Source organism: Electrona antarctica (genome assembly GCF_951216825.1).
Source record: "Electrona antarctica genome assembly, chromosome: 6".
Taxonomy (NCBI): Eukaryota; Metazoa; Chordata; class Actinopteri; order Myctophiformes; family Myctophidae; genus Electrona; species Electrona antarctica.
The window spans coordinates 19,679,630-19,706,660 of NC_136811.1; the positions used below are offsets into that span (position 1 = coordinate 19,679,630).

Consider the following 27,031-nt stretch of genomic DNA (forward strand, 5'->3'; position numbering starts at 1 on the left):
CTAGTAGTGGCTGAGGTTGTGCCACTTGGAGATCTGTCGCCGGGGGTTTTCGCAAACCTCCCTCCAGTGGGAGGTGCCAGAGGGGCTGGGGGAGGGGCTGGGAGAGTGGAGGCCGAGAGCCAGGCGGCCCAGAACCTCGTTCTTGGTGGTTCTGTCGAAGTCCACGACCAGAAACTCCACGGAGATGTCGGCCAGGAGCTCCGGCGGAACGTCGTAGATGAAGGACTCATTGAAGACGGGGTTCAGCGTGCTCTTCTTCACGTGGGTCTTCTTCTTGGCGATGCGCTTGCGGCCGTAGAACACGTTTACCTTCACGTACGGGTCTGGAAGGACACAGAGCAGCAACAGTGTTGGCATTACACACAGATATGACTGAACACACACTGTATGGCATCACACACAGATATGACTATACACACACTGTATGGCATCACACACAGATACAAGACAAGATCACATCGATCTGTTAACAACACGGATAACTCAGAGAGAGAAACTTTGTGTTGAACGCTCTTTCTGCAGAGTAAAACCTGCTTGGAGTGTACAGTACCTAACTAGCAGTGTCTCATAACGTGGTCTTCACTTTATCAAGATGGTAATGACCGGACCTTTTGACGTATGCCTTGTGAAACATTGCAAAACAACACAGCAAAAATGAAATGCAGAAAAACAATATTGTAGGTTTGGTGAAGCATGACTTTGGAAAAGATTGTCCCGTGTGGTTCCTGTGTCTGCCAAAACCTCCACTGAGGAGGGTGTAGCAACCACATGTCTCGTCTGATACACATGGAGACACCAGCTGCTTTTCTTCACCTGCCAGGGAGGAGTTTGGCAAACAAATGACAGATCTGAACTCTTTGTTTTAGATCGAATTGCAGTTAAAGGTACAATCAGTGACTGTCCTATATTTGTCTGGGGACCCCCGGAAATGCTTTGGGCATGTCTCGCGATCCACGTCCACGGTGTATGCACATGTACGTGCATGTGTTATACATACATTAGAAAAAAAGAAAAAAACAGCCACCTTTTGTGCCTTCGAAGCAGAGTGAAATATTTACGTTTAATCTCATTAGAACAGCTTTGATAGCAGCACCAAAATGTAGGATGACTCTCTTCTCAAATCCCTACCCAAACTCCAAACTAACCTAAAGGAAGTCCTGTTCTCAAAGTACACAGGGTGTATTTTTAACTCAAGCATCTTTGTAGTGGAATCCCCTGCCCCCACCCATCCTTTCTCTGTAAATATGCCTTATGGTTCTACTGAGCTTTATAGCAAAATGTTTTGTATTGTATTATATGTTATGTATTACCGGACCAGTAAATGTATTACTGATGAAATGAGTACAATGAACTACAGTGTTGTGGCTTTTTCTGCAGGTCCAAAACATGATGCCACACCAGAGGAACAGTCTATGGTCTGGACCAGGACAATGTGAGACGGATTTCAGGACAGTTAAGATGTGAGACAAGTTGTACTCACTTGCAGACAGACCGCTCATGTCCATCTTGGGCAGATGTCTGGCCTTCAGCACGACCACACTGAGACGATGAGACACTGGCTGATAGGATAGAGACACAAGCAGCTCCCCACGAGTCTCACACTGTATGTGCAATAAAGCACACACACACACACACACACACACACACACACACACACACACACACACACACACACACACACACACACACACACACACACGTTAGTATAAAATATGAATAAACTATAAAAGAGAAACATTTTCAAAATGATCTAAAAAAAGTGGTTCTCAGGCAAGGAACCCTCCTTGCCTGTAACTCTGAGAGTGTACAAGGGTACTTTCAGAGTTAGTGTATCACCATATGGTAGTTATACGTAGGGTCCTTTAAATTAAAAGGGTTTTTTTTTTTTGTCCTGACCTGCACGTTCCGCTTGGTGATTGGCTGGCTGATGTGGACCCGCCCAGTGCTGGGGTCCACCCCCTTCAGCGGCACCACCGCCTCCCCGATGACGTCGTCGCGAGCGAAGCGGTCGAAGCTGAGAACCAGGAAGTGCAGCGTGAGATCGGGCAGGGCGCTGTACGCCACGCCGTAGAAGGAGAATGTCTCGTCAAACAGCGGCTCTGTGGTCTTCCTCAGCACGCGGGTCTTCACGCGGTGCTTCTTCTCCGGGAGGATGGTCATCTTCACGTAGGGGTCCGAGCTCCCCGACGAGTCGTCCACGGCCGGGAGGCCCTGCGCTCCCACCACCGTCACCACCAGCGCCTTCTTGGGGAAGTTGTAGTCCACGGCCAGGCTGAGGGTGCCCAGGCTTTGCTCTATGTCCAGATCATGACATTTTACTTAGTATGTAGTATAATATTTGTAGTATAATAATTGCAAGTACCAATTTAATTGTGTTTTTGGGGTTGCTTTTAAGCTTTGTAAACCAAAATTGCCTAGGGTAGATATGACATATCTTATACAATGAAATGAAAGGCAATGACCATTAGCCTACAAATAATCAAAATAGGCCATAATTATGTAATAATGTTATTCTTTCAAATCTTTTTTTAACAGTGGAAATAAGCTTGCAATGCCTTGCATGGCGATGCATTGCAAGCTTGTAGATTGGCTATTTCCATGCAGTTTGAAAATGTATGAACAGCTTTCAAAAGATGAGTTCATATATACGGATATGAATGGAAACGATTCGGACGAATATGCGATCATCTCAAAGTGATCAGGTTGATTATGTTATAATTGCGACAGGATAGCTACCTGGCTCGGGGTCCGAGGTGGGCGGGGTGAAGGGCGAGCCCGTCTTGCTGCTGTCCGAGGTGCTGTCCTCCAGGCTGTAGTCGTCCGTCGCCACGGGCAGTGCCGCCGCGCCCTCCCGCTGGGCCTCGGCGCCGGCGCCGGGGGGCAACAGGTTGCTCATTTGCAGCACGTTGTTCTCGGCGTCGACCAAGACCATCGCCCCCCTGCCGCTGCTCCTCCTCTCCCCCTCCTCCTCCCCCCCGCCCCCCTTCCCTCCGAGGCTTGCCGCGGCCCGCCGCGCCACCCGCACGATGCGCTTGCTGCCGCTGAGCGACTCCGGGTAGATGCTGATGCCCTTCAGCATGTGTATGAAGCGGTAGGGCGGGTCCTCGGCCGAGTCGCCGTAGCGCTCGCCGTGGAGCTTGTGGCGGGACGAGGAGGAGCAGCGCGGGAAGCGCCGCTGGCACACCATCCACAGCAGCACCAGCATCACCACCAGCACCACCAGGACGCCGGCGCCGATGAAGCCCGCCAACACCGGAGACATGGCTGGAAGGGAGAGGGAGAGAGATGTCTTTGTTTATCAACAGCCACAGTAACACAGCACTTTATTGTTAGATTGCTGTCTCCCAGGAGGAACACACACACACACACACACACACACACACTGTGTGCGACGTGCATGTGTGCGTGTGTTAGAAGCAGCCATCACCATGGGATGATGTCATATTTTGAAAGGTGGTTAAAACCAGCTGAGCCCGTTGCTTAGCAACACACCCTTTGCCCTCCCTCCCTGTGGTGTTGATTTATATTGTAGATAGGTTCATTTCACTGTGTTCCAACTGTACTACTGCTGTCATTTACACAGTATGTTTTAGTTATTAATTTATTTCACTGTGTTTTAAATGTAGGCTAACTGGACTGGTGTACTTTAGTTAGCCTAACAAAATGCTGCTACTGTTTGCTTATTGACGTTATGGGTCCATGTATTATAACATCTTCTTTAGAATTGTGATTACATTGTTGAGCTGGACTATGATTCAGGTGTCCAAAGCGCCAACATTAATGGACACCACCTGACAGCCAATCAGAAACTAATATTTAAATGATGGTCACTTCAACAGTGACGGGTGCATTATAGTCTGTTTACACTAGAATCCATTCGACTGAGAAATTACTGAAGCGCTGCAGAAAGAACGTTATGCAAGTAAATAAGACAGACAGACAGACAGACAGACAGACAGACAGACAGACAGTACACTTCTATTAGGGTCAATGCATAAGTAATTTCCCCATGGTGATCACTAATGTACCCTTTAGTAGTAATGTTGGTAGTAGTAGTAGTAGAAGTAGTAGTAGTAGTAGTAGTAGTAGTAGTAGTAGTAGTAGTAGTGGTAAATAACTAATAGCTAAGAACCAGATAAAACAAATAAGAACAAATTAACACTCAATCGTTAAATATATAAAATTAACGGTATCTTCTGTCCACTGCATTAGCTCAGCAGTAGAAATCTCAGCGCTCGTGCATGGGACCTGTGTTCAGATCCCGGGTAGGAAATGAAAGCTACAGATTGCAACCTCCATTACAGGCTTTTACATACTGTAGGTGACATCCTGGAACAAGGTCAGTAGTCAAGGTCGTAACACTGGTCTGTCATTGGTCTGTCGAGCTGTCAATCGAAATGTCAAAGAGTGATGTGCAAAGAGGATGTGAATTATACAAGTCTGGTTATTGATTCATGGATATTGAGTAGTATTGACAGTTCCATATTACAATGTCCCATTTTATGTGTTATAATGATCACATACAGTGATAGCAGATTTGCTATTTTCAACCCAAGAAAGAAAGAAAAGAAAGATTTTTAGAAATGTAATAATAGAACATTCTACAGCTGAAAAAAGACAAGACTGATGTTCCGAGATACTGAAATCCTCAGTGTTAATCTAACTCAGAAGAGGGTAAAAATTGAACCAAAATATGGGTCCATTACTTTGGTTCATTAAGTACCAAAGATCCTAAATAGAGAACAGATACGACATCCTGCGCCTCACAAATGGTACACACTTCCTGTCTCGTATACGTGTTTGCCTTTTGTTGTCAGACCTTGTCCTGAAATCACTGTTGCCAGTTCTCATGAGAGCGTGTTGCTTGCTGACACAGGCAGGTCTCTAATAAAGTTAATTTTCTGCTTGACCTGCTTCTGGTCTCCTAAAGGGGCGGGCTCCCATTTCACACACATACAGGCAATCAATCTAAGTTGCTGTGTCTTGGGGTTTTTTTGGCATCTCATTGTACTCTCGTCTGAGAGTACAATGTCGTTAGACCTTCATCAGGACAAACATTTGTCTTGATGAAGGCAGCGGTCTAAGGAGTCAACGACCTTTGGTTTTACATCAAAGGTCCCTTTCTGATCATTTAAAATACTAAAACATAATTACGTTTAGAACCTTCTCGTCTCCGAGGGTCCAGGCAATCATCTTGAACATGCCAGATTACTGGAATTAACTTTTTTGTTTTGTTCTGCAATTCCCACCCAAAAAGAACCCAGTTCATAAAATGCAGCGCAGCCAGAGTTCTCACTGGAACACATTAATACACTTAACATCAGTGACACCTGATTCAATACTAAATTGATTTCAAAGTACTACTTAATGTTTACCAAGCTCTTAATGGTTCAGCTCCTATAAATACATCTCTGACCTGCTCACTGTCTATAAACAAATCAGGGTTCCCAAACTTTTCAGGCCGTGACCCCCCAAAATAAATGTGGTGAGCCCACCCTGATGAGCACATGGAATTGTATAGGCCTTACATTTAGTTTGCCTCGGTTCCACAGATAAATATTATGAAAATAACCGATCACTCAGTCATAACACATTCACAATGTTTGCTTCTTCCTTACGTAATGTTTGACAATTTAGCAAATTCACTCTCTTCCTGATGAGTGATGACCTGATATCTGCTATAACCTGAGTGTTCGTGCGTGTGTGTGTGCGTGTGTGTGTGTGTGTGTGCGTGCGTGCGTGCGTAAATTAAATTTATTTGATCAACTGAAGCATTCAAAATAGCCTACAGATTAATTGATTACTGTAAAATGCCATATCATCATGTGATAAATGATGTGGTGTTGGAATGCCATAGACTGGCATAGCTAGTCTGATTCCAGCATTTTAGGCATGTATACTGGATCTAGTTTACATTAACAAAGGACTATGTTATAGATGTACATTGTTTACATACATGTAGGCTACAGTTAATAAATACTGAGCGACACCAGTGCTCATGATGATGTCACCCCGGTGTTCAACAAAGGGAATAGAGACATGACGTCATCCCACCCACACCCGCTGAACAGTGCATGGTGCTTATTTCAATTTAGACATGGACCATGTCATATATTTTATAAGCCTTCTATATATTTTAATATCAATAACATTCACTGATATCTACCAGACTGGTGATTCAGCATTTTTATAATCACTAATTAATGATGATGGAGGAAGAATAAATTAATAAGACATTCTAACAGTATGTTGGCCTATGTCTTATTTTTTTTCTCATATTTTCCAACAGTAATTCTGAGAGCTTTATACAAAAAGTTTACACAGTTATATGAACGACATGACTGCTGGGCCTAAATTATATTCGGCTATTCACCTAATTAGCCTATAGCCTAATATACCTTCATCACCTCTGTCAATACAAAACACACAATATTATTTAGTGTAGGCATGTATTTTTATGTTTTAAAAGCATTAAAAAAACAGTAGGCCCACACCAAATAGGCCTATTGGTATCCGTGTATTTCGACATTAAATTAAAGAAGAAAAACAACAAGTATAGGCTACAAACGCATTAGATTGAAGCAGCGGCCTGTACTCACCATAGCCATGTCGTAATTCAGTGATTTCAGCCATTTGGTGAATCAGCAGGATGAGACGAACAGCGCAGAAAGATGAGGATGATTTTGTCCTTCTATAAGACTAAACGGTCTCTATTTAATAGTAGGCCTATCCATAGAGAACACTCGGGCGGAGATGGAGCATGAATTCAAACGAGGACTGTCGACGAAATGCTCATATGTCCGATTGGAACGTAGCGTCCGTCCACTCCACCGTGTGTGTGTGTGTGTGTGTGTGTGTGTGTGTGTGTGATGCTGTCAAAGTGGGTTGAGATGCAGCCGGAGGCTGACTGGTACACAGAGAGAGAAGAAGCCCCGCCCTGTCCGCTCTGCCTCGGAATATTAATGAGATCAAAGAGACTGGTAAACAGGAAGCAGAGAGAGAGAGAGAGAGGGGAGGGGGGGGGTCAATACTGGCATTGCTGCTTTTATATTTACCGTAGTAAAATGACATAAAGAGAGAAAGGCAGCTCATATGTTCCAGTATTATGTTATTAATGAAAATATTATGAGAGGCAGCAGAGCAAACCTAAATTTAAATGATTAAGAAATTAGAATTATATGTTTTCAATGGGGAAAAAAAGTTTAATATTGAATAACATCATAGCAATTATTAACATGTAATATTGTTTGTTCATTGATTGAAAAAACTGATACAAACAGAATACATAATTCATACAGTAGGCTGTGTGTGTGTGTGTGTGTGTGTGTGTGTGTGTGTGTGTGTGTGTGTGTGTGTGTGTGTGTGTGTGCGCACGCACACGCACGCACTGTGCAGCGTACACACTCAATATCGCTTCAAAGTCTGCATTCTTATTATAATAGGATTACTTCAGGGTAAAAGCAGGAGTGTTTCTTCATTGCTAAATCAGATTCCAAAGTATAATTTGATAAAGTCATCCACTGCAGGCACTTATGAGCAGCAAGAAACAAATGTACATTCTTCAATGTCAGAAATTCCCCAATTTCTCTTTCATATCCTCCATCCACCCCCTGATGCATTCTGGACAAGCTATGTAAAAAATAAAATAAAAATTATGATTACACGATAGCCTCGGTACCCAGGCTTTTATTTCCGTTCGGCTCAACAATAGTCTTATTATATATAGTACTAAGTTATGTTACAGGTAATGTGCTATATTACTTTTGTGTTACTTTCACTCTCAAATGAAGCACACATTGCATCAAATAATAAGAGAGGGCTGCCTAAAAGGAATAGAAGAGAATGCTAACCCTAAATAGGCCTACAATATTATTGTTTGTAAAATACTATTTTAGCAGCCTTTCAATATGTCACGATGAATATAATACTTCTATAATACTATAATAAAAATACTACTGTACATTACTGTTGTTAGTTTGTGTGAATTCCTTAAACCAATATAAATACTGTAGCATACCTTTTTTTTTTTTTTAAAGTAATGCATTCACATGAATAGTAGCTGTAGTAAATTTGCTGGTTGAGTCCTACCTGTATACTTCTTAATGAAATTCTTAATTATGACTTGCTGAGCCTATAATGTCATTAATAACACTGATACTGTATTTCCCAGAACAGAAGTCATTCACTAGCCACTGACAGACGAAGCTTGGCTTGAGCTCACCTAAAGCTGAACCACGTAAGCACTATTTTATACTCCACCGTATGGTTATAATATCCAATCTACAAGCTTAGAAAGCGTTGTGAGCTTGTAGATTGGAAATATTCTAAAATTTGTTTAAACCTTTTTTTAAACAAATTGCATTTTTGAAAATGTTTGAAAATCGATGGCCTATAATGACACGCCCAAGAGGTTGAAAGTGGTTTATTTATACTCTACTCAAAATTATACAAAATAAAATAAAACATTAGGACTGTGAAATAATCCATTCATCCATCTTCAACTGCAAGTCAGGTAGTGGAGTTATAGAGAGCCCAAGACTTCTGTTTCCCCTAGCTGGCCTGGGCACATTAGTCAGGTCTGACCGGGGGATCCTAAAAGTGTTCCCAGTTCAGCATGGAGATATAATCCCCCCACCTGGTTCCCGACCTGCCCTGTGGCCTCCTCCCGGCTGGACGGACCTGGAAAACCTACCTGTGGAGGCTCCTCACCCTGTCCCTAAGTGAGATGCCAGCCACCCTCCTGAGAAAAGCCATTCATGGGCGTATATCTGTGGTCTCATTCTTCTTTTCAGTCACGACCCACATTTCATGATAGGTGCGGTACAGCGAATGTCAATATCAAATCCGGCTGCTATTCTCTGGCTCATTTATAAAAAATAAAAAAACTAAGTCTAGGGCTTTTATTTAGGATTGTTTTTTTAATAGTGAAAATAGCAAATCTACAAGCTCGGCTATTTCTAACGAGCAACACCATCGTACGTCAGATTATAAAATAGGGTTTATGTGGGTACAATGAGAATCAGACGTATCAGAACGTTTTGACATCATGGTTCCATTTAAATAAGGTAAACAGGCCTCAACAGGCCAAGTAAGGACCCATTAGGGTCCATTTGGTTCCATTTGTACACTGTCAGAGTTCAATTAAATACTGACGATTTTAAGGATTTTATCTAATGCATAATCAAACTGGGGGTCCTTGAAATAAAACAAACTAAAGTAAGAAATCCAGGGCTCCAGGGTCAAGGGTCAGCCAGGGGGATGGTGTGCAGCACTTCGTCCAGGAGCTGCAGCGCGCGGTGCAGGTGCACCTCCACCCAGCACGGGGTGGCCTTGATGCTCTGCCGCGGGTAATCTGGACCCCAGCCCTTCACGAAACTCAAACGCAGAATACACAAACGCCTCAGGTCATCCACTCCTATACCTGCTGCTGCTGCCAGACCTACATGAGAGGAGAGGAGAGGAGAGGAGAGGAGAGGAGAGGAGAGTTCGTATAAGAAACATATTGGGCGCGTTCGGAAATTGCGCACTGAGCGCACTGTCCAATGCAAACTAATAGGCGAGTGCGCTCCGGTGTGGTATTTCCGAACGCGCCCATCGTCTCAGTGACTCAGTCGGGTGGAATCAACGTGTTGATTTGCACCGCATTTCAAGCTTGCAGATCTGCTTTGTGTGACGCTGTTGTAGTATGATCAAGTAGGGCATTCATTTACGAAAAAAATGCAGAATATGGAGATAAGAAGTTTCTGCCCAAGAGAAATCAAATCCTTTATATCTAGATGTCAGAGAACATGAGAGAGAGAGAGAGAGAGAGAGAGAGAGAGAGAGAGAGAGAGAGAGAGAGAGAGAGAGAGAGAGAGAGAGATACTTACTAACAGCTGGGGCGATGCCTCCTACCCTGCATGGCCCAGGAATTGAACCAGCAACAGCAGCAGCCTGCGCAACCGTCGCTGTCTGCGCTGTGACCGCCTGCTGTTGCATCTGTCTATGACACTGTCGCAGGTCAAACACCTGCAACCACACAAAAACTACATTACCCACAGTACACTGAGGCAGATCAAAACGCCTGCAAACAGACTTTAGAACAGACTAGAGCACCGAACGTCACAGACAGTAGAGGGCGCCAGTCCACAGGTTTGTGTACTTTTTATTGTCTCCACCAGGCCGAAGGCATGGGGAGAGAGTATGTTTTGCACTCTGGCATGGGGAGAGAGTATGTTTTGCACACACATGGACGGAGCCGTGTGTGTGTGTCCGTTCTTCCGTCCGTCCGTTACCAGCTAATCTCTGGCACCGTTAACCCGGTCGATGCCAAACTTTGCACACACACTCCCTGGATGCCAACGATGAACCTCTGCCCCACATTTTCCAGAACGGCCTGTTATAGCGCCACCATGAGGCAGCTTTTCACATTTTTTACCTAAAACTGCACCGATCTGCGTGAAACGTTGCATGCACACTCCCTAGAGGCCAAGGACAAACCTTTGACCTGAATTTTCCGCATCTGCCTTTTATAGCGCCACCAGGAGGCCGACTTTTGTAAAACACATTTTTTGATATTACTCCTCTAGATTCTGTCCAAAAATCTCACAAATCATTACACAGTATCTCTATGGTCATGTGCTCAAGTCGGATCTGTCCGATATTTCATATTTCATCGTAATTGGCTATAATTGGCTTTCACAGTTTGCAAGATTGCCCCGTTTTGAACAAAAGCCTCAAATCATGAACGCAGCATGCAATTTACGTGAAATCTTTCACACATTTTCTTACTAGGCTGAGGAATATATCCCACCCTTTTCACATTGGCCTGTTATAGCACCACCAACAGGTTGATTTTTGCAAAACACATTTTTTGAACAAAATGCCTCAAATCCATCAACGGCGTATGAAGAAATGGCACCCTTTTCACATTGGCCTATTATAGCGCCACCAGGAGGCCACAACCTGACCTGCCCTGGTGCAGACCTGTGCCCCAAGGGGCACTTTTTCTAGTTTGCATTGAAATCCCCATAGGGGGATTTTAGATCTCTTCATATAAGAACTGTGTTTGAAAAATAAACCGATCATCCCAGCCTTTTCACTCATATGGATATGAAGCATCGACTGAAGGTGGAAATGTACAAATATACCCAAAGAGTAACAAAATAAGCGTTAGAAACGAGTCAAACAACCCAGAGACTACATTTCCGGGTAGGCGGGGTGGCTGCAGCTGCCCGTCGCACAACAGAAACTGTTTTTTTTTGTTTCTTCGAGTCGAGTCACTGCCAGCTGAGCTTACGTCAACGAGGAATCTCAGGAACGCAATGTGTTGACAGCTGGGCGTGACGTGTATTAGCAGCGACATTGCTTTCATTTATAGTTTCAAGGCTTTTGTGGCCACTTTAATAACATTTTCTCCAGAAACTGGCTGTATCAAATATGAATGGACATCATTAACGACACACAGCCACCCCCCTGACAGAAAGGCCGGGATGATCGGTTTATTTTTCAAACACAGTTCTTATATGAAGCGACCGGCTAAAATCCCCCATGGGGATTTCAATGCAAATAAAAAAATACATGAACCTGTGGACTGGCGCCCTCTACTGAAAGTGATGTCAGACTTCGGTGCTCTATAGGAACAGAAACTACACAATATACAAACATAGAAGTACCGTACATGGACAGTATATAGGACCAGCTCAGTGGCTGTGCGTGTAGGAATGAATTCCTGTTCTGTTCTTTGACTATATAGAAGTGTCTATTTGTACGTCTCTAAATGTTTTGATGAATTGAACATGGTGGACCCTCTTGTAAACAAGTGTAATGCTTAATTGGGTCGTCCACTCACAGTTAACAGTCTTTGTATTGAGTTTGTGCTTGAAATGTACTGTAATTCTGCAAACTGTTAATAAATATTTCAATCAATCAATCAATCAATAGGAGGGTATACTTGTAGTTGTACATCAAGCTGCCTCACGCAAGAGAAACAGGAGATAGGCTCCTGATCTATAGGCCGATTGGTGAAGGCTAATAATGACTTACATGTCATTATTAGCATGTCATTATTAGCGTTGCATCAAGTCCAAGTTGTCCAACAGATGCAAACACAGATGTGCATTTACTGTATGTGACGTTAGGTGATTACTGCCCCCTAAACACCAGCAGAGGGAGCCAGATAGCCAACCAGGTTGCCTCATGTCAGAGATCTAACTTCAATGTAGGGAATAGAAGGGGGGGGGGGGGGGGTATTTGACCAGGTACCCTACACTATGCACTATGAGTACACTATGCACTATGTTTAGGGGTCGGAGGTCAAAACTTTTGACTCAAAAGTGATGATAGGTGAAGACATGCCATCTCCGGTTTACTTCCAGTAGCAGCACCAGTAACCATAGCATGAGATTTGCCGCCTGACGCCAGCGCCGACTTAGGAAACCATTTGTAGGATTTGTGTATTTGTGTCCAATCTAAATTAACAATCTTTCTTTCAGCTCCAGCTGGGTAGGTTAATGGTCAGAGGTTAAAGGTTACCTTCATGTATGCTCCAGGGTAGATCTTGTGGACGGCGTCTCCAGGAGCTCGTCCAGCCTCTCTGTCCAGGTAGAAACTCTGGACGAACACTGCATGGTCGCTAAGGCAACGCATCCACACGTCTCCCTCCCCCCGGCACTCCAGCTGAACCCCCCGTCCTATATGGAGCCTGGACAGGATATGACACACATGACACCATAAAATAGCAGTGTGGTTTTCACGTTTGTTTCATATTTCTGTGTCATATTCTCACAAGGCGTTGCATGTGAACTTGTAGATTTGCTATTTTCAACTAGTTTTGATTTGGTGTAGACAGCAAATAGCAGTACAGAGACAACCCAGGGCCAGTTTACTAAGTCTAGATCCATTAACCACCTAATCCTTTAGACTCTAGACGATATAGGTGGCTAATGGATCCAATATCTTCTGTTGGGTTCCAGGGGGTCCCTAGCGAAACTGAGCTAGGGCACTGACCTGGCTCTCTCGCTGGTTTCAGTTCGGTGGACGTTGCTCAGCTGACCCAGACAGAAGCGCTCTCCTCCGGACGGGTCCACGTAGCCGTCCACACGCACCAGCGGACAGCTGGACAGCACCTTGAACATCTCCCCCACCTGCATGTCCATCTCAAAGTACGAGATGGAACACCAGAACTCTGGACCTGGGACACACAGACAGATTAATACAAGAGAGGCAGATAGGGAGACAAACAAACAGTGTGTGTGTGTGTGTGTGTGTGTGTGTGTGTGTGTGTGTGTGTGTGTGTGTGTGTGTGTGTGTGTGTGTGTGTGTGTGTGTGTGCATACCTGGGTGGTTGGAGACAGGCTGGGGGAAAGCAGGAGTGCTGTGATGTTGGGACCCTGGAGAGAGAAACACTATATCTCAACCGTTATGTCAGGCAGAAACCTTATTCCTCAGATTCTAACTTATTGTGTTTTTTCGTCAATTAAAAGCCCTACTTGATCATAATACAGCGTCACACAAAAGCATCAAAAGTAGCAGATCTACAAGCGCTGTTCATGCTTGTCGATCTGCTACTTTTGCTATCTACAGTTTTCCACCCAACAGAGACAATATGAATCAGCACTACATTACCCAGAATGCATTGGTGCAGCACTACATTAACCACAGTACATTGATTAATTGAACCTCAGTCAGCACTACATTACCCACAGTGAAATAGACCATAACAAAGATGTGGGCAGTGGATTACTCTTGTAGACAAGAAATAGTCTCCTGTGAGGACTGACTCTCACTTGCTGTGTAAATTGTAGAGGATTGAACTGCTTAAGCTTAAACTATAGTTTCCTAAATGATATTGAGTTGCGTGCTTTGAAAAATGTAGGACAAAAAACAGGACAAACAAGTTCTGAAGACGCAAGCCTAATGTTGTATTAATCAATCACGATGTTCACAGTACAAGCATAGCTCATTAAATTCAAGTGGCATGTCTGCAGCGCTCAATATAATGTAGTACTTCTTGTACTGTACATGCATGCACACATCCATTTGTGTCTCACTCTCCACATGTTCATTGCGAACGCAATGAGCGATTACTATGTAACCCAGGCAGAACTGTCTGTCTGTGTGTCACGCTGTGACACCACCCGCCCGCCACCAGAGGGCGCAGCTGTATCACACAAAAAACACGTACGTACGTACGTACGCACGCACGCACGCACGCACGCACGCACGCACGCACGCAGTCTGGAGCACTGTCTGGAGCACCCGACTACGGATAAGCGGTTGAAGATGGATGGATGGATGGAAATTTACAAGCTGCGTTCGCTTCCCGCGTTTGCGCGTCTTACTTGTAAATTAATGCAAATGAACAAAAGTAATCCAGTAACTCATCAGGATAGATCAATAAAGAAGACGTAGTCCAGGCAATCTGGTAATCTGACAGTCGACAGAAGCTGGTCCACAACTCAGCAGTGAAAATAAAAATCTCATAACGAGTGATTATGACATCCAGTAATATATTCCACTAATAGGCCTAGGCCTGGCAATATAGCTTATTACCCATAAGCAATAAAATATGGTCTGACTTCACAAATAATTAGAATAAAAATCGGTTATTAAACGGTCACAATGTTTAATAGCATTTTTTGAATTTGTCAAAAATATTTATTATAGCAAAAATAGCCGATCTACAAGCTCACAAGCTGTCATGACGATTTTGTGCAGCATATATATTTAACTTATTTGATGTAGAATGAAGTATATAGGTATATATATAACTGGTATTTTAATTACAATGTGTAACTATGATATTGTTTTAATGCAGGCTAATACAATAAAGCAACATAAACACATACGAATAGAATAAGTGTGGAAATGTCATTGGTTTGTAATCAGATTGACTGCTTAATGAACAGTAAAGGCAACAGGATGAGTTAAACCTGGCTGTTAGCCTGTCTGGACCAGGCTGGCGAGATAACTCAGCTTTCGTGGCTTAAACGAAGATAGATTCATCCATGGTAGGTGAAGAATCCCAGGTTAATCTGTTATCTAGGTTTTGTGAAACAGGCCCCAGATAGGGAGGACTAGCTCTTGAAGAATCCCAGGTTAATCTGTTATCTAGGTTTTGTGAAACAGGCCCCAGATAGGGAGGACTAGCTCTTGAAGAATCCCAGGTTAATCTGTTATCTAGGTTTTGTGAAACAGGCCCCAGATAGGGAGGACTAGCTCTTGAAGAATCCCAGGTTAATCTGTTATCTAGGTTTTGTGAAACAGGCCCCAGATAGGGAGGACTAGCTCTTGGGAAATCACAGTGAAACAGTGGTGTTGTCATACAGAAGTGAGTGCTGGGCGCTGGATGATGATGTAATGGAGGCTGCTGGTGCATCCGTCCGTTCTGCTGGGGTCCTACGGGGGTATAGGAGGCTGTGTTGCTGCCCGTCCACGTTGCTGTGGGGTGACAGAAAATTACTGTTCAGTTCATATGGAATTACAGCATGAAGGGTTCAGTATTAGTGTATTTGTCTATACTTTGTAGATTACAAAATATACCGTAACCACTTCAGCCTTGTATATGAGCTATATTTGAAAATAAACAATCTATAAGCTCACACCATGTCACTTTAGGACGCGTTGTGAGCTTGGGGAGATCTGCTATTTTCATTTTCATACATTTGAAAACTTGTGAGAAAATTTTACTTTTACTTTGGGCACTTTAAGTATACTTTGATGACAATGCTTTTGTACATTTCCTCAAGTAAAATTTGAGTACAAAACCATTACTTGTAACTGACTATTTATAAATTGTGGTATTGAATACTTTTACTCAAGTAAAACACGTGAGTACCACACTTCTACCACTGCCCACGCTGTGCAAGAAGGAGATTTGAAGTCGGGATACTCACTTTGGTACATTGGCGTGGTGGGGTTGTGTTTCGGGGTGCTGATGTACTCAGGGCTGTGGAGGTGGGGGCCGGACGGTGGGGGAGACTGGGGGGCGAGGTGTAGAGGAGGGCTGGTAGAGGGCGGGGGGCTGGTGGCCACACCCTGCCCCTGAGGGGAGGACATCTGGTGGTGAGCTTCTCCGCCCCCCGTGGGAACACCCACTGACATCATGGACAAGCTGACTGCAGGGGACAAGAAAACAACAGGAATATTAAAATAATGATTGATTGATTGATTGATTGATTGATTGATTGATTGATTGATTGATTGCACTGAATCAACAGGTGAACTGCCCTTATATGGACTTTTTTTCTTTCTTTTTTTTAATTGACATTTTTGGGCCGGGTAGGGCGGAAAGTGTGTGCTAATTAGTAAGGGCGTGGCCTCAGACTAGCCCAGTTTAGGACCGGGCCTTTTTCGGGCATGTTGGCATGTTTTCGCCAGCTGCCGGGCACGGCTGCACTAATAACTTTAGGCCGGGCCCATCTAGAGTTTGAATGGACAGGTATCAGTCAAAAGTGAGACATCGAAGAGGAAGGATGGATGGGGAAGGAATAAGGATCAACATATGGAATGTCAGAACAGGTCAGCTCCATATATGGAGATTTAAGGGTTTGAGGTCAGATGTAGTCGCTGGTCGGCTCCATATATGCAGATCTAGGTGATGATCCAGAAAGAAAAAATGAAAGCTGATAGTGTAGGACAGTGTGGGAGAGAGAAACAGTAGGACAGCTGAGAGGGCGACAGTAGGAGAGACAGAGAGTAGGAGAGCATAGAGGGAGACAGTGTAGGAGAGACAGACAGTAGGACAGCTGAGAGGGAGACAGTGTAGGAGAGATACAGTAGGACAGCTGAGAGGGAGACAGTGTAGGAGAGACAGACAGTTGGACAGCTGAGAGAGACAATGTAGGAGGGACAGACAGTTGGACAGCTGAGAGGGAGACAGTGTACGACAGACAGACAGTTGGACAACTGAGAGGGACAGAGTGTAGGAGAGACAGAGGTGGTACTCAGGTGGGATCTGATCTCAGATCTGTGGCTGTGGAGGCGTGACTCACCTGGTGGAGAGAGTGGCATGCTGGGATATCGGGTGATTGGAGGGGACTCCAGGGTTTGGGACATGGGGGATCGGTGGACGCACTCTGACATGAATTCCTCCTTAATGAGAAGACACTGAGAGCCTAAAATATATCCACAGAGAGAAAGAGAGATTTGTTTTGAACAATTAAGCATAAACCTAATTTGTGTCCATACTATGTCTCTCCTACACTGTCTCCAATATTAGAAATACATATTTGCCAAACAATGAATGTACCTTAGCTTTTTCCACGTTTTTTGTATTATTTATTTTGTATATTATTATTATTATTGTTATTATGCTTTAACTGTGCTGTCTTCTATGTATATGGGTTTGTATGTGGGGAGGGGCAGAGGGCTGTGGACGGGTGGTCTGTGAATTTTGTGAAAAATTTAAAATAAAAACAAAATATTAAAAAAAACAATGAATGTACCTGAAAACAAACTAAAACTAAAGTGAAATCAAACACCAAACTGAAAAGCTAAACTAAAACTTATTGAAAAGTTCAATATACTGATTTCTGCTGTTATGCATCGATTAGTTCAATGAGCAACAGGTACAGCTCAGCTTTTCTTAGGCCATGTGTGACTATTGAAATCGTCGTCCTACAATACATGTAGCCTACGATGGTTCTAGAATTGAAAGCATTGACAACAATGAAAACACTCTGAAACAGGGTTAGGAGTTACTTTTGATGGGTAGCTAAAATATGATATAAGAAAAGAAAAACACTCACCATTATTCTGAATGTTGAGACCAACTGAGGAAGAGGAGAAGGAGAGGAGGTTTAACACCCGTCAGACTAAACAATAAAACAGCAGTACAAACACAGGAGACCTTGATAGAACAAACTAACCTGCCAGCAAAGTGTGTGTGTGTGTGTGTGTGTGTGTGTGCGCGTGCGTGCGTGCGTGCGTGCGCGCGCGTGCGTGCGTGCGTGCGTGCGTGCGTGCGTGCGTGCGTGCGTGCGTGCGTGCGTGCGTGCATACGCATACGCATACGCATACGCATACGCATACGCATATGCAAGACAAGGTACTAACATGTGTGCTGTAAAGTTGTGATTACATGTATTCATTCATGACTGGAATGTTTTGTTAACATTGGTCCTGTATTGCAACACACTCACTACCCAAACGGCCTACCTGAATTGAGGAGGCTGACTTCTAAGATTATTTCATTTGATCTTTCCATAGTTTTATTGTGTTGCTTGTGTTTTAATATGTACTGTTGGCTGTTGTGCACCAGGGCTGCCTTGGAAAATACATGTTTAATGTCCAAGGGATTTTACTCCTGGCTAAATGAAGGTAAAAATCAGACACGTCTGAACTGGGTGGTGCTGTACTCGTGCTGTAGTACTGTACTGTACAGTACTGTACAGTACTGTGTGTGTGTGTGTGTGTGTGTGTGTGTTTGCGTGCGTGCGTGCGTGCGTGCGTGTGTTAGACTGCGCAACAGTGACACTTGGTGGTCAACAAACGCTAAGTCCGTACTCGGACGGACATACACAGGGACAGACACAGGGACACACATAGCTGTCTATAGGAGTGGATAGCACCACTCAAAAATCACACTCGTGAAGCCCACTGTGGCTGCCACATGACGTCACGAGGTGGGGGATCATGCATTTATTTTGGGGCATGCTGATCTTTTGGGGGGGAATGAATAATTTAGAAATAAATAAAAAGTAAATTTCTTCTCGTGCTTTAGTGGTGTTGCTATCAGTCTGACGTCAAAAGCTGACCTTTGAGGTTGCTGGCCTGCTTGCTACCATGATAACTAACTGACGGAAGTGATGTAAGTGGTTTGAGTGAAACGTGAGTGATGCTGATGGGTTTTACCGATGCCAGGAGACACCACTCTGTCGTAGTGGTACGGGTTCACGCACACGTTGTCGTACTTGAGGTCGAAGGCGTACTGGCAGAACTTGACGTGCTTCAGCTCGTTCTTGTGGAGGTCCGGCCAACGCCACAGCCGAGCGTAGATCACATGAGGAAAGCCTTTCCTTCCTGCTACCTACAGACAGACAGACAGACAAGACATGTCAACCATGAAGGCTTGCCCTAAACAGTGAGGTCATTTCATTTTGTTTCAAAGGAGCGAGAGAGAAAGAACTGAAGAGAGGAGAGACAGACGAAATGAGTCACTGCATCTGAAAGAACTGTGTGGGTGTGTGTTGGTGTGCGCATGGGCACGTGTGTGTGTGTGTGTGTGTGTGTGTGTGTGTGTGTGTGTGTGTGTGTGTGTGTGTGTGTGTGTGTGTGTGTGTGTGTGTGTGTGACTGTGACTTGTGTGTGTAATTGTAACCCAACCAAGTTGAACCACATTCATGACATCATGTCTCACCTACTGCAACCTCAGGTGTGGGCGGTAGAGGTATACAGTAGTACTGTAAAGTATAGCATTTAGCATAATAGCAGCACAGCACCTTCTACATTTAGATACATGTGCAGTATAAGGCTGCTACTATTGATTATTATTCTATCGATTACCTTTTTGATTCATTGAATAAATAAGAGTAGGCCTACATTTCTTTTTTTCCAACGACTCAAAGAAATTAGGGAGAAAAAACGGAAAATATGAGTGTCATGCCTGTCACAGACATGCGCAGAGCAAGTTCAGTCAGGAAACGCACACACGTGCACACGCACACACACATACACACACAGCATGTCATGATCATGATTAGGATTATATTTTCAATTTTTATCTCTACTTTTGTTTTCTACCCTAGGAGAATGGAAGGCTAATATGTAACGGAGGTAGATATAATTTAGTGAGACACCGAATATTCGTCTGCAGAAAATATTTGGCAGAAAATGGCTAAAAATGCATTTCCGGCCTATTCGGCTTCGGCCCGAATAAGCAGGAAATATATCACCGAATAGTGTATGCAATTAATGCATTCAAAAGAGCTGAATAAATGTTTTATAATAGTGATTATTATTTAAGTTAAGTTTTGCCATAACCATTTATTTTGCCATAAATAAATAATTATATGCTTTTTGGTTTGTTTCTCTTCCAAGAAAATGGGGAATCAGAAGGTGGATGAGGAAATTGTTGATCAAATATTTTTATTTTATTTTATTTATATATCATTGTCCTGTAATGTAATTCATGTCGAATGTCATGTTTTTATGTTCTGTGTGGACCCCAGGAAGATTACTGTAGCTGCTGCTATGCACCAGCTAATGGGGATCCTAATACAACTCTAAAACTCTAAACTCAGCATCACGTTCTCATTCACATGATTCACTCATCCAATCACACAACACTCATTCCATCTTCATACCGGCTATTTAAACTGGAAGGGTTTGTACTGCTCATCCTGCTTGCTGCTGCACACTGATACTGCTGCACTGCTCATCCTGCTTGCTGCTGTACACTGATTCTGCTGCGCTGCTGTCTGCTTAAACTTTTGCTGCTCACCCTCCTCCACCCCATACCACCTGTCGTTTTGGATCTGCTGTTTAGAAACGGGGGATTCGGAGTCCCTATGGTTGGGACTGATGCGCTTGATCAGAGTACCTAAAAAGCAGATCCAATTCATCGCCAAACCATAATAAATATATATTGCTCATTTTATATTCAAAAAATATATATTCCATTCATGAGTTGTCCTGAAATTGAAATCAATACTTTTTTTTGTAATTTATCAAATTAGATTAGTAGAACATAGGTTCTGTACATGTTTTGGACAGCTCATGAATCATGGTCTGTCCAAGAGCAGACAGCCTAAATGAAATCTCCTTTTGTTTGCGTTTTGTTTTGTTTTGTACCTTAATTATTTATACTTCCAGTATGTTACTACCTATATTTGTACGCCTCGTATGTATGTATGTACTGTATGTATGTATGTATGTATGTATGTATGTATGTATGTATGTATGTATGTATGTATGTAAGTACAATATGTATAAATGGTGCATTTATATAGCGCCTTTATCCAAGGCGCTTTACAGAGATTGTGCATTACATTCACCCATTCACACACACAGATGGCAGCGGAAACCATGCAAGGCACCAACCAGTAATACGACGAACTGCGATGAATTGCTATTTATTTAGTCAACATGAATTGTAACGTTTTGCATTCTACTTATTTATTGGTCCCCCTCATAATATTATGATGTTTGTACTTTTGGATCTTGTTCTGCTGTCTGAATATGTGATGTGAATATGTGTCTTTTTGTATGTCTGTTTTTAGTGCACTGAAACCAATTCCAATCAACTCTGTTGACATGGCAATAAAGTCTTGAATCTTGAATCTTGTGTGTGTCGCGCGAGCGTGCGTGCGTGCGTGCGTCGTGCGTGCGTGCGTGCGTGCGTGCGTGCGTGCGTGCGTGCGTGCGTGCGTGCGTGCGTGCTGATCGTACTACAGTGTCACACAGTGTTAACGACCTACTGATCGTACTACAGTGTCACACAAAAGCATCAAAAGTAACGCATCTGCAAGCTCAAAAAGTGTTTTGAGCTTGTAGGTCTGCCTGATAGGATTCTAATCCTGAAAAAGTATATAAAGTTTTAGAGATATGAGGTTTCCACCCAACAGAGATGATAATGTTTCCTGAGTTGAATAAAACACTCACAATTCAAGGAAAATGGTAACCCATGGCAGCAATTGTATTGTATTATGTTGAAATGCCTAGTGAGGAGGAAATCATAAAGGACTTGAGGCAATGTGTAAGTTAGATTTGACCCAAACACAGGAGGAGGCTTATGAATTTTAAAGTATACTGTAGAATGGTGCAGTGAACTGCAGTAGAAACATTAGTTCTATTCAGTATTTTCATAAATGCAAAACATGCATGCACACACACACACACACACACACACACACACACACACACACACACACACACACACACACACACACACACACACACACACACACACACACACACACACACACACACACACACACACACACACACACACACACACACACACACACACACACACACACCAGACTATGGAATGAAAACCAGCACAAAAACTAGACATGTACACTCCCTCTCTGTCTGCCTCTACCTCTCTCTCTCTCTCTCTCTCTCTCTCTCTCCACACAGAAAGAGAGAGAGAGAGAGAGATTGTTAGAGAGAGAAAGAGAGAGAGAGAGAGAGAGAGAGAGAGAGAGAGAGAGGGAGAGAGAGAGCCTGGCTTAACTTAACGCCGCCCCTTTCCTGTGTCTCAGACAAAACAACCCAGTCGCGCCCCCTTCTCTCTCTTCTTTCTCTCTCTCTCTCTCTCTCTCTCTCTCTCTCTCTCTCTCTCTCTCTCGTCACCCTGCTCTCTCTCTCCACTTCTCTATCGCTACTAAATGTACAGTCAAAACACCAGCCATTCAACAGTTAAAAATACTTTACACTTCAAACAGTTGTTCACAGACAGACAGACAGACAGACAGACAGACAGACAGGCCTGTAGACAGACTGTACATACAGGTATGTACAGCTGTTTCCACACCCAGAGCCATTACACAACTTTACACAACTACACGACACACACAACTACACTAGCACGACACAACTACACAATACCACACAAATGCACAGCAGGGGTTCAGTTTCTTGCTCAAGGGCACTTCAACATGGTTCTGGTTGTACCTCCAGACTGCGGTTGCCAGCCAGAATCATCCCTTATTTGGAAACTAAAAGGACGTGTTCCTTATTGCAGTGATTATTTTGTGGGGTCCCCAGATGATTAGCTTAATGTGCAACATTGTTTTCTCACTGAATGTATGTAGACTATGAATGCAACGTATCTGCACATTTCAAGTCTTGACTTTTAAGATCTTTTTAATACCGCTAAAACACAAAACAATTACACCAATTAGGTGTAACAAACTATAGGTTACTATAAAAGCATTTCGAACATTGGCCAAATTGTGAAACATTTACCTGAGAAAGAGGCAAATGTTGTGAGAATAAGTTCAAGTACTTGTCAGCGTGGGGGCGGTCCCCAGTTCAAATATGATGTTTTGTTTTTGGGGTTTTTTGGGGGGGGAGGGGGGGGCGCGGCCTGAAAAGGTAGCCACTGCCTAATTTTAAGGGACACATTTTATTGTTCCTAATTTCTGGGAATCAATCAATATGACACATCATACAAGTTAAACAGCTCATATACATAAACTATAATACAGGTTGGACCTAAGCTGTCTCTGTAGTTGGACTGCCTTTTTCTGTCTACACACCAAATGTGTTTTTGCCAAAAATAGCAGATCTACAAGTACAAGTGCTGTGTTGTGTGCTTGTAGAGCTTCTATTTTTGGCTAATGTTCCACCCAGAATATGGATGCTGGGGTTCAAGTGGTTAATTTAATATACAAAAAGTGTACAAAAGAAACATTGAGGAACCGGTTTTATCACACTGTCAGAGCTGGTATGTGGACTTCACGTCTGCTACAATACTGGTTGTTTGAAGGACCACCATAACTCTGAGTGTACAAATGGAAAAGAATTGACCCAAATTGGATCGTTAAAAGGGAATCGTTAAGGAACCAAAATTGTTCAAATCCGGATCCCAACCCTAGATACAACACGGTCCTTTTCTGGATCCTGGTGGCACAGGGGTAATTAAAACACTTGCATATCCACCATCACAATGTCTGGGGTTCAAATCCACAGCGGTGCATCTGGCTTGCTGACTGTCTACTTTACACAAACACATTTGGTCATGTTTGGAGGAAGAATGCTGGACAATATTTGTCAGTGTTTGTAATGACTCCTGCAGACTGACAGCGGCGAGTGTCAGTAGAACAGAAGCGCTACGTCCTGCCAGTGGAGGCTCCTCGCTGGCAGTTGAGCAAGTAGGGTACGTAACAACAGGGGCAAAAACACAGAAATGTTTTGGGAGGATTAATTGGCATTGGTACACTGACTGAATAGGCTCTAGCACAGCAGCTAAATTGGAAAGAAATTGGGCCCCTTCCTTCACAGGTGTTACGAAATATGCTAAGCTTTTGTTCCATTCTGGTCAAACAGAGTCAGGGTGCTGAATATTGTGCATGTTGGCTCACTGGAAACACTGTGCTACACCAGTGGGTCTCAAAGTAGGGTCCAGGCGGGAGTGACTTACGGGTGAGTAACTATTAGAGTTATGGGTGTCTTTGAAATTAAAAAGTTTGAGAACCACTGTGCTACACTAAATAAGGAAGCCGCTGGCTGCAGTGCATAGAGCCTATGGGTATGCGCGTGACATCATCATCATACCCGGAAGTTATGCTGGAAGTCGAGAACGCCTACTGAGTGGCCTTGACAGCCCATACTGTACATCCAGCCAGAAAAGTCCTATCTGATTGCATGATATGATGTTAAACGACGCTAAACTCACTTCATCAATCGATTTGACACTCACTTTATGCATGCACATACACATAGAGGGGGGGTAAAAGGCTATGCTCAGTAAAACGCAGTTAAATCTCCTCCAGGAGGCCTGCCCTTACAATAATAGTGATGCATGCAGTGAAATTACTACCTACAGAGAGCCACGTAACAGTAGTGTGGCATTATGATTACAGTTGTGCATCATCCCTACTGCCACCACCCACCCCCAACCACCTCTCTCTCACATTTGTCCACCTCTCTCGCACCCTTCTGTCAGATTGCTGACATTCAAATATCTCTGTCATCTTTAATGCCATGTGTCAATTATGTTTGCATCATGCAGTCGCTCAAAGGTTGCTGCTTTAAATATAAGTGTTGGGTTTTCGCTGGCCGACACTTGCTTTGCGAGCTGATCATGAGAGGACGTTTGATTGATTGACAGACGTTTCTATTGACAAGAATGCATAAGAACATATACATACTGTATCTATCAGTGCCATGTCTTTAAAATCAATAACATTCATACGATTTCAACATACTAGACAAATAAAATAGCAACGACCAAAAATCGTAAGATCTTTAATGTCACTAATGTCAATACAATTACAGTACGGCTAGGCAAGATAATCAATTGCACATCATAATGGTACAGACCCATTCACGTCGGTACCAAGTACCTATTCACTTAAAGTGAATGGTAGTCCATTTCGGTACTCTTTAACGCATCAGTGGTGGGTCGCATCCGTTACAGTTACAGTAGGCTACTGACATTGTAATGCGTTACTATTGAAAATAGCAGACAACTTATTGGAGGATTTGATGTTTATTTACGATCCTGTGTGCTCACTGATCTCCGCCTCCACTCCACAAGGGAATTGTGTTAGTGTGAAAGCCTTTTTCTGTATCGTATCAAAAGAAGGAAAGGTAGTCCCGGTATGCGTATAGGATGGCACACTGTACACACTACACCTCGAAAGGTGGCAGTCTCAGGAAAGAGACCTCAGACGTGTGTGGGCGTGTGCGCATGAGATGAAGATGGAGAATAGAGTTTGACCTCTCAGCCTACTGTAGCATGAAATGTCCTGTTCAAATCAGAACATGTTATTTTTAAACCCAGCTTGCTTCCTTCAGCTACCGTACATTTCTGTGATTTCAAGACAGCACTGTATTAGGTGTTTGTGTATGTATACATAATACATATATATGTGCTTGGTTTTCCATATCAGAAATGTATTAGGTTATGTTAGTTATGGTATTATAGTTATAGTTATAGTTATGGTAAATGCTTTGGTGAGCGTCAGCACTCAAAGGTTCTAAAAAGACTGACTTCAGACAGCTCAGATTGAGCTGAATATGTGTACGCCTGTACGGACATTAAGATTCATGATTTGGCAATTGGCGGTGCGCGGTGTTGGTGAATGCATCTTTTCTCTCTCTCACGCACACGCACACGCGCACGCACACGCACATGCACACACACACACACACACACACACACACACACGGAATTACACAACTGCACAGCACTACAGAACTACACACCTAAGGCATCATTTACATAGACTCATGCATTAAGTGCACACATAGAACAACATACCGTTGTTGTCGGGCAGAAATCTCTTAACTCCATATTTGTACCTTTTTACCTTTAATTAATGCCCTACGTCGTCATACTACAGTGTCACACAAAACAAGTAGCAAAGGTACCAGATCTACAAGCTCAAAATGTGTCACGACTCATGACGTGATGCACCTGTAAATCTGGTGCATCTCATAACATTGCATAACACTACACAGCTACACAACTGTCCAACATGAGCTCCTGGCTTCCTGCGTTCCTTTCCCACTGGCTTCCGGTAGCTGCTCCGGTACCCACTGGGGGATGACCTACAAGGCGATCAAGGACATGGTACCCCCTTGCCTTCGGCACAGGATCCAACCCTAAACCCCTTACAAGTCACTTAGATCAGTGGTTCCTAAATGGAACTAAATGGACCCGTTACACTCTCAGAGTTAAATTAACAGTGGTTTTACAATATAAATTGGGGTACCAGAGATAGAAATGCCATTAAATTGGGGTCCGTAGCCTAATGCCGTGTGAAACTGGGGGTCCATGAAATTAATATGTTTTGGAATCACTGCTAGAGCCGTAAATACTCTGTTATCGGGTCACTGGAATATCTTTTCAAATGGGGGTCCACGGCCTAATAAATGTCGATTTGGGGGTCCTTGACATGAAAAGGTTTGGGAACCACTGACTTAGATCAGCTAAGGATGTCAGCCTGTCATTGCTGTTGTATACTACTGAGTCACCTGCCATCGAGTATGTAGGATGTAGGGCTTTTGGCCTACTCCTCTCGCCAAACACTCCCCGCCCGGCTTCCCTCCCCCTGAACATGGACCAATTGTATTCGACAAATCTTGATGTACCACGTGGATTTGAACGAACAACATGTGTTTTTTATAGAAAAAATAACATGACTTGTTTTTGGTTTTTTTAAGCAAAGTATTTGGGGGGCCGCTTGCAATAACCACTGGCCTAGTCCTAGGGTTCATGTCATTTACTTCTCTGGATAAGAACTTCTGATAAATGCCTAAACTATCTATTGTTTTAAGGAGGTGTGTTGTTTATACTATTACAGTACCTGTAATAGTATGTTCCTAGGACATAAGATCACAACAATTTAATATGATTGCAACCTATCACAATGAC

At 43.3% G+C, this 27,031-nt stretch overlaps 2 protein-coding genes across 4 annotated transcripts in view; both read right to left on the minus strand.

Moving 5' to 3' along the window:
* On the minus strand, nucleotides 1-6,780 carry LOC306924629 (synaptotagmin-11-like; the record flags this gene model as incomplete). The annotated part of the gene is made up of 5 exons (XM_079503210.1): nucleotides 6,600-6,780; nucleotides 2,737-3,264; nucleotides 1,897-2,294; nucleotides 1,481-1,601; nucleotides 1-323 (listed from the first exon to the last, which is right to left on the minus strand). Exons 1-5 carry the CDS (start codon nucleotides 6,631-6,633, stop codon nucleotides 1-3), a joined length of 1,404 nt encoding a protein of 467 aa, XP_079359336.1. The 5' UTR covers nucleotides 6,634-6,780.
* Nucleotides 6,781-7,196: 416 nt separating this feature from the next.
* Nucleotides 7,197-27,031, minus strand: part of LOC306925440 (mothers against decapentaplegic homolog 4-like) — a 28,478-nt gene continuing 8,643 nt past the window's right edge. For all 3 annotated transcript variants that reach the window (XM_079504254.1, XM_079504253.1, XM_079504255.1), the window contains 10 exons: nucleotides 18,835-19,009; nucleotides 17,730-17,753; nucleotides 16,974-17,096; nucleotides 15,876-16,097; nucleotides 15,307-15,420; nucleotides 13,317-13,370; nucleotides 12,988-13,171; nucleotides 12,514-12,682; nucleotides 9,870-10,008; nucleotides 7,197-9,439 (listed from right to left, as the gene is read on the minus strand). In XM_079504254.1, the coding sequence (XP_079360380.1) occupies nucleotides 9,240-9,439; nucleotides 9,870-10,008; nucleotides 12,514-12,682; nucleotides 12,988-13,171; nucleotides 13,317-13,370; nucleotides 15,307-15,420; nucleotides 15,876-16,097; nucleotides 16,974-17,096; nucleotides 17,730-17,753; nucleotides 18,835-19,009 (1,404 nt within the window). In that variant the 3' untranslated portion in view covers nucleotides 7,197-9,239. The remainder of the gene's footprint in view (nucleotides 9,440-9,869; nucleotides 10,009-12,513; nucleotides 12,683-12,987; nucleotides 13,172-13,316; nucleotides 13,371-15,306; nucleotides 15,421-15,875; nucleotides 16,098-16,973; nucleotides 17,097-17,729; nucleotides 17,754-18,834; nucleotides 19,010-27,031) is intronic.